Source organism: Penaeus vannamei, chromosome 11 (assembly GCF_042767895.1).
Source record: "Penaeus vannamei isolate JL-2024 chromosome 11, ASM4276789v1, whole genome shotgun sequence".
NCBI classification, from domain to species: Eukaryota; Metazoa; Arthropoda; class Malacostraca; order Decapoda; family Penaeidae; genus Penaeus; species Penaeus vannamei.
In genome coordinates this window covers 36352357-36359856 of record NC_091559.1, presented here as the reverse complement: position 1 = coordinate 36359856, position 7500 = coordinate 36352357, and the positions used below count along the sequence as shown (strand labels likewise).

Here is a 7500-nt window from a genome sequence, read left to right as displayed (position 1 = left end):
ATTTTCATTATATTAAGTTTGGACTTCATTAAAAACAACAACAATAGTTTGTTAAGCCACAAAAAAGATATATTATTTTTTATTTTTCTTCCCTTGATTCTCGGAATGATAATATTAATTAGTTAATTATTGAAATATATATCATGTAGGCCTATAAGTTACAGAAATATATATTATATAGTCCTATAAGTTATAAAATATTATCATGCTGGTTATAGAAATATATAGTATGTAGGCCTATAAGCTACAGAAATATATATTCTTTTAGGCCTACTAGTTGTAGAAATATATTGTGTAGTCCTACAAGGTACAGAAATATATGTATTTTTAGTCCTATTAGCTGTAGAAATATATAGTCCTATTAGAAATATATAATATATAGTCCTACTACTTACAGGAATGCATACCATAATGAATAATTAGTTATAGAAATATATATCATATTTTCCTGCAAATAAAAACATATATTAACCCCCGCCCCAATAACCTCCATTCCCCATAACCCCCCTACCCACTCCCTTCCCTAAGTCCCCTTAAACTCATGTCCCCTCCCCCATCCTCCCCTCTCCCCCATGAATCCCCCCCCTCTCCTTCCATGAATCCCAACCTCCTCCCTCTCCCTCCTTCCACTCCCCTCCCCCATCGCCACCCTCCCCACCTCAATCCATCCCCCCCATTCCTTCCCACCCATTACCCCCCAACCCCCTTTTTTCCCCCTACCTCCCTCCACCCACTCCCCGCCCCCACCCTCACCAACCCCCTTTCCCCCCTACCTTCGTACCTCCCTCCCCCTACTACCCGCACCCCACCCACCCCCAACCCCCTTTCCCCCACTACCTCCCTCCACCCTCCCCCACCCCCCACCCCCAATCCCCACCTCTCTTGCAACTTACGCTTCGGCTTGACGCAGAGGCCCCCCTCCATCCCCTTTTCTCCCCCTCTACCCACCCTCACCCCTCACCCCACCCCACCCGCCAACCCCCCTATCTCCCTCCCTCCCCCCACCCCCAATCCCCACCCCTCTTGCAACTTACGCTTCGGCTTGACGCAGAGGCCCCCCTCCACCTCCACCCCCTTTTCCCCCCTCTCCCCTCCCCCTACCTCCGACCCAGCCCCCATCCCCACCCCCTCTTGCAACTTACGTTTCGGCTTGACGCAGAGGCCCCCCTCCACCTCCACCCCTCCCATTTACCCACCCACCCCCACCTCCCTCCCCCCCCCCCCCACCCCCACCCATCCCCACCCCCTCTCTCAACTTACGCTTCGGCTTGACGCAGAGGTAGCCGCACTCGCCCACCATGCAGCACTTGGTGGACCCCGGGCACTCGTGGTCCTTCGTGCACTGGTCCAGCCTCGTCATGCACTTGATCCCGAATCCCTTGGGCGTGTCGCAGCTGCCGGGTTTGTCTGTGGGCGGGGGGGGGGGAGGAGGGGAAAAAACAAGAGGTGAGCGTGTGAGAATTTTTTTGGGGGGAGAGTTGGGTGGGTTGGGGGAATATTGGGAAAGGGGGGTTGGGGTGAGAATTTTTGGGAGAGTTGGGAAGGGGGGGGGGGGAGGAAGGGGGTGAGCGTGTGAGAATTTTTTGGGAGAGTTGGGGGAATATTGGGAAAGGGGGGGGGGAAGGAAGAGGGGAGGTGAGAATTTTTTGGGAGAGTTGGCGGGTTGGGGGAATATTGGGAAAGGGGGGGGGGAGAATTTTTTGGGAGAGTTGGACGGGTGGGGGAGTATTGGGAAAGGGGGGGGGGGTGAGAATTTTTTGGGAGAGTTGGGTAGGTGGGGGATAGGGGGGAGGAAAATTTTTGGGAGAGTTGGGCGGATGGGGGAATAGAGGGGGGGGGTTGAGAGGGGGTCGTGTGAGCATTAGGGAGAATCTATGTTTTGAGGGGTTTCTGGGTTTTGGGTGGTGTTGGAGAGGGTGGGCGGGTGGAGGTAGAGTTGGAGGTGGGCAGTGGGGAGGGGAGTGTGTGGGAAAGGGTGGAGGTGTTGGGTGTGTGGGGAAGCGGGGTTTGAGAGTTCGAGTGGGGAGTGGAAAATGTGGTGGGGGGTTGGATAACGGAGGAGGAGGCGGGCGGGGGGTCTGATTCAGAGGGTTCTAAGTGCGGGGGATGGGTTGGGGGTTGAAGGGGTGGTGGGAGGATGGGTTGGGGGTTGAAGGGGTGGTGGGGGGATGGGTTGGGGGTTGAAGGGGGTGGTGGGGGGATGGGTTGGGGGATGAAGGGGTGGTGGGGGGGATGGGTTAGGGGGTTGAAGGGGTGGTGGGGGGGATGGGTTGGGGGTTGAAGGGGTGGTGGGGGGGATGGGTTGGGGGTTGAAGGGGGTGGTGGGGGATGGGTTGGGGGTTGAAGGGGTGGTGGGGGGATGGGTTGGGGGTTGAAGGGGTGGTGGGGGGATGGGTTGGGGGATGAAGGGGTGGTGGGGGGATGGGTTGGGGGTTGAAGGGGTGGTGGGGGGATGGGTTGGGGGATGAAGGGGTGGTGGGGGGATGGGTTAGGGGGTTGAAGGGGTGGTGGGGGGATGGGTTGGGGGGTTGAAGGGGTGGTGGGGGGATGGGTTGGGGGTTGAAGGGGTGGTGGGGGATGGGTTGGGGGTTGAAGGGGTGGTGGTGGGGGGATGGGTTGGGGGATGAAGGGGTGGTGGGGGGATGGGTTGGGGGTTGAAGGGGTGGTGGGGGGATGGGTTGGGGGTTGAAGGGGGTGGTGGGGGGATGGGTTGGGGGTTGAAGGGGTGGTGGGGGGATGGGTTGGGGGTTGAAGGGGTGGTGGGGGGATGGGTTGGGGGTTGAAGGGGGTGGTGGGGGGATGGGTTGGGGGTTGAAGCGGGTGGTGGGGGGATGGGTTGGGGATGAAGGGGTGGTGGGGGGATGGGTTGGGGGTTGAAGGGTGGTGGGGGGATGGGTTGGGGGATGAAGGGGTGGTGGGGGAGATGGGTTAGGGGGTTGAAGGGGTGGTGGGGGGATGGGTTGGGGGTTGAAGGGGTGGTGGGGGATGGGGTATGGGGGTTGAAGGTGGTGGTGGGGGATGGGTTGGGGGATGAAGGGGTGGTGGGGGGATGGGTTGGGGGTTGAAGGGGTGGTGGGGGGATGGGTTGGGGGATGAAGGGGTGGTGGGGGGATGGGTTGGGGGTTGAAGGGGTGGTGGGGGGATGGGTTGGGGGTTGAAGGGGTGGTGGGGGGATGGGTTGGGGGATGAAGGGGTGGTGGGGGGATGGGTTGGGGGTTGAAGGGGTGGTGGGGGGATGGGTTGGGGGTTGAAGGGGTGGTGGGGGGATGGGTTGGGGATGAAGGGGTGGTGGGGGGATGGGTTGGGGGTTGAAGGGGTGGTGGGGGGGATGGGTTGGGGGATGAAGGGGTGGTGGGGGGATGGGTTGGGGGTTGAAGGGGTGGTGGGGGGATGGGTTGGGGTTGAAGGGGTGGTGGGGGGATGGGTTGGGGGATGAAGGGGTGGTGGGGGGGATGGGTTGGGGGATGAAGGGGTGGTGGGGGGATGGGTTGGGGGTTGAAGGGGTGGTGGGGGGGATGGGTTGGGGGTTGAAGGGGTGGTGGGGGGGATGGGTTGGGGGTTGAAGGGGTGGTGGGGGGGATAAGGGGCGTTTGTGTGTTGTGCTCGAGTGTGAGAAGGCGGTCGAAATGAAGTGTGAATGATATCCTCTTATGTAAAAAAATGATTCCTTGATATTCTAAAGAAAAGACTGAGGATTCTGAGGATGTTTGGCACACTGGCCGTAGTGGGGGATGGTTGACAACACATACGGGGCACTAACATTATGCGACATGCTATATGGGGACATCCATTATAATTCAGTCATGCATTTTGGTCAAGTTTTAGCGCAAAGATGATCTCTTTGAGCGGAAGGGCGGAGCACCAGCGGCGCGCCCGACAAGGCTGGAGGAACCTTGCAGGACCTTCCAGCGGACGAGCGACGCCCACTTACCGGCCTTGGAGGGCGGCTCCGTCCTGGCCTCGATGGCGGGCTGCGTCGTCCTCTTGGGCGACGCCAGCCACCCGTCCACGCCCACCTGCGGCTTCACGTCGAACTCGTCCTCACTCAGGGGCGCCGCAGCCAGCTCTGACGACGGCGCCGCGGCAGGAGCAGCGGTAGGAGCAGCAGCAGGTGCGGGCCTCCTCGCGGGGCGCCTCACTCCTGGCGCCTGGGCCCTGGGCGGCCTCACTGGGGACCTGAGGGCGCCCACGGGGGCTCGGAGAGGTCTGCCGGTCGGCCTGACATTGCGGCATTCGCGCTGGTTGCGGCACCTCTGCGGCAGGCCCGACGCCGCAGCCACCACCTGCAAGGCGAACGCGGGACGTCAGCAGGCGAGGAGAGCGAATCCCAACCCGCGCCGATGACATCACGCCGTGGCTTTTATTACAGCCGGCGCGGGAGGGGGGGGGGGCTTTTCGGCTTTCCACGGGGGCTGTAAAACGCCCAGCCGGAGGAGGAGCCGAGGGATGGAGGAAGGGCGAGGACGCGAAAGGGAGGAGGAGGAGGAGGAGAAAGGGGAAGGAAGGAGGGAGAAGGAGGTGAGAAAACACGAAAGGGAGGAGTAGGGAAGGAGGGAGAGAGAGAAACGTAAGAAAAGAAGGGAACACAGAAAAGAAAGGAAATGGCTAATAAAAAGATAGCGATAAAGGTTTAGAAAAAAAAAATTATAAAGGAACGGGAATAAAAAACAAACAAACAAATAAAAGAGTTCTAAAGAAATTAAATGATTTTTTTCTTAATCACACAGCCTCAGGAGACGACGGAGGATGTGAACGAGAGAAGAAAGTCATAAAAGGATTGGATTTCTTTTTAATGATAGAAAATAGGAGAAAACTTATTTAATGGTAAAAAAAAGGATTGTGAACGAGAGGAGAAAGTAACAAAGGAATGGAATTTTTAGATGATAGAAAATTAGGAAAAAAGGGAATTAGAAAAAAAAACTGTTCAGCCCGAGGAGACGACGAGAGATGTGAACGAGAAAAGAAAGTGATACAGAAATTGGATTTTTTCAATGATAGAAAATAAGGGGAAACAATAATTAAATGATAAAAAAGGGTTGTGAAGGAGAGAAGAAAGTGATAAAGAAATGGGATTTTATTTAAATGATAGAAAATAATGAATAAGAATTAAAGATAGCAGCCCGAGGCAACGAAGAAAGATGTGAACGAGAGAAGAAAGAAATAAAGGAATGGAATTTTATTTAAATGATAATCTAAATGATAGAAAATAATGAACAAGAATTAAAGATAGCAACCAGAGTAACACAAAGAAAGATGAGAACGAGAGAAAAAAGTAATAAAGGAATGGAATTTTGATATAACAGAAAAAATAAGAAAAAAAAAAGAAAAAAAAACTCAACCCGAGAAACACAACGAGAGATGTGAACGAAATACATGAAAGTGTCGGTCACTTTCGCCAGCAATGGGATTTTATTTAAATGATAGAAAATAATGAAAAAAATAAAGATAGCAAGCCGAGGACACGAAGAAAGATGTGAACGAGAAAAGGAAGTAATAAAGGAATAGAATTTTATTTAAACGATAGAAATTAATGAACAAGAATTAAAGATATCAGCCTGAGTAACACGAAGAAAGATGAGAACGAGAGAAGAAAGTAATAAAGGAATGGAATTTTAATACGATAGAAAAAAAAGAAAAAAAAAGTTCAGTCCAAGAAACACAACGAGAGATGTGAACGAGATACATGAAAGTGTCGGTCACTTTCGCCAGCACTTTCCTCTCAGACACTGAAGCCATCACCCGCTCCCTTCTGCAGCCTCACCCCGCAATTCTTCACCGGACAGGCTCTTGGGATCGCGTGCAGAGAAGTCGTTAGTCAGTGAAGTCAATCCATAAACTGGACAATTAGGTTCGGATATTGCCTTTGTGGGTGTGTGTGTGTGTGTGTGTGTGTTTGAGTTTTGGGTGCATGTGTGTGTCTGTACGTGCGTTTGTGTTTGAGTTTTGGGTGCATGTGTGTGTGTGTGTTTACGTGTATGTGTGTGTGTGTGTGTGTGTGTGTGTGTGTGTGTGTGTGTGTGTGTGTGTGTGTGTGTGTGTGTGGGTGTGTGTGTGTGTGTGTGTGTGTGTGTGTGGGTGTGTGGGTGCGTGCGTGCGTGCGTGCGTGCGTGCGTGTGTGTGTGTGTGTATTTATGTGGGCGTGTGTCTGTACGTGCGTTTGTGTTTGAGTTCTGGGTGCATGTGTGTGTGTTTACGCGTATGTGCGTGTGTTTATGTGTATGTTTGTGTATGTGAGCGTGAGAGTATGCATCTGTTCTATTTTGGTGAATGTGCGTATTTACTTGTGTGTTCGTATTTACTTGTGTGTTCGGGAGATGAGAAAGAGGTGAACAGAGAGAGAGAGAGAGAGAGAGAGAGAGAGAGAGAGAGAGAGAGAGAGAGAGAGAGAGAGAGAGAGAGAGAGAGAGAGAGAGAGAGAGAGAGAGAGAGAGAGAGAAAGAGAGAGAGAGAGAGAGAGAGAGAGAGAGAGAGAGAGAGAGAGAGAGAGAGAGAGAGAGAGAGAGAGAGAGAGAGAGAGAGAGAAGAGAAGAGAGAGAGAGAAATATAGAGTGAAGGGAAGAGAGAGAGAGAATAGAAGAGAGAGAGAGAGAGAGAAATATAGATATATATAGACAGAGAGAGAGAGAGAGAGTCAGAGACAGAGAAAGAGAGAGCAGGAGACAGTCATCGGGCACCCCCCTCCCTTTTCCCGACCACCATAACTAAGACGACCGCCCCTAATACGGGAGAGAAGCGGGGGTGGGGGGGGGTTAGGGAAGACTGGTGGGAGGGAGATAGGGAGAAGGAGGAGGAAAGATGAGGACGCTAAAGGGAGGAGGAGGGAAAGGAGGGAGGAAGGAAGAAGAAAGGGGGAGAACATTAAAAGGAGGAGGGAGGAAGGGAGAAGGAAAGGTGACGCTAAAGGCAGGAGGGAGGAAGGAAGAAGGAAAGATGAGAGAGCCAAAGGGAGGAGGGAAAGGAGAGAAGATGGGAGAAGAAAACGCCAATAAGAAGAGGAAGGACGGGACAGAAGGAGAGAGACGGAAGGATGAGGATACAAAAGAGAGGAGGAGGGACGTGATAAAGGAAGGAAGCGTAGAAAAGGTATAAAGGGTGGAGAAGAGGGAGAATATAGATAAAAGAAGGAGGATAAAAGGAGACTGGAGGAAAAAGAGGAGTGGTGAAAAAGGAAGAAAAAGAGAGAAGCTTTAGAGAAGGGAAAATATAATAAGGGAAAGAAAGAAAGAAAGAGAGAAAGAGAGACAGACAGACAGAAAGGAGAAAGGAAACGGGGAGGGGGGGGAGGGAAAGGGAAGAAAGAAGGGGGGAGGCATTACTTTCTCTGCTGATGAGGTACAGGGGGAGGGGAGGCGGGGGAAGGGGGGGAAGAGGGCTAACATGATGAGTCAGACGGAAAAATTTCGTCAACACAGAAAACGGAAAATTTTTGAACCAAAGAAAACGGAATCCGATGTAGTTAATGGTCCTTTTAAAAAGTAATGAAAATCAACGGAATGGAAA

At 52.7% G+C, this 7500-nt stretch overlaps 1 protein-coding gene across 2 annotated transcripts in view; it reads right to left on the bottom strand.

Moving 5' to 3' along the window:
• Positions 1-7500, bottom strand: part of LOC113801966 (uncharacterized) — a 24220-nt gene that overhangs the window by 3740 nt on the left and 12980 nt on the right. For both annotated transcript variants that reach the window (XM_070127277.1, XM_070127278.1), the window contains exons 3-4: positions 3932-4283; positions 1261-1407 (exon numbers count right to left, since the gene is read on the bottom strand). In XM_070127277.1, coding sequence (XP_069983378.1) covers positions 1261-1407; positions 3932-4283 — 499 coding nt within the window. The remainder of the gene's footprint in view (positions 1-1260; positions 1408-3931; positions 4284-7500) is intronic.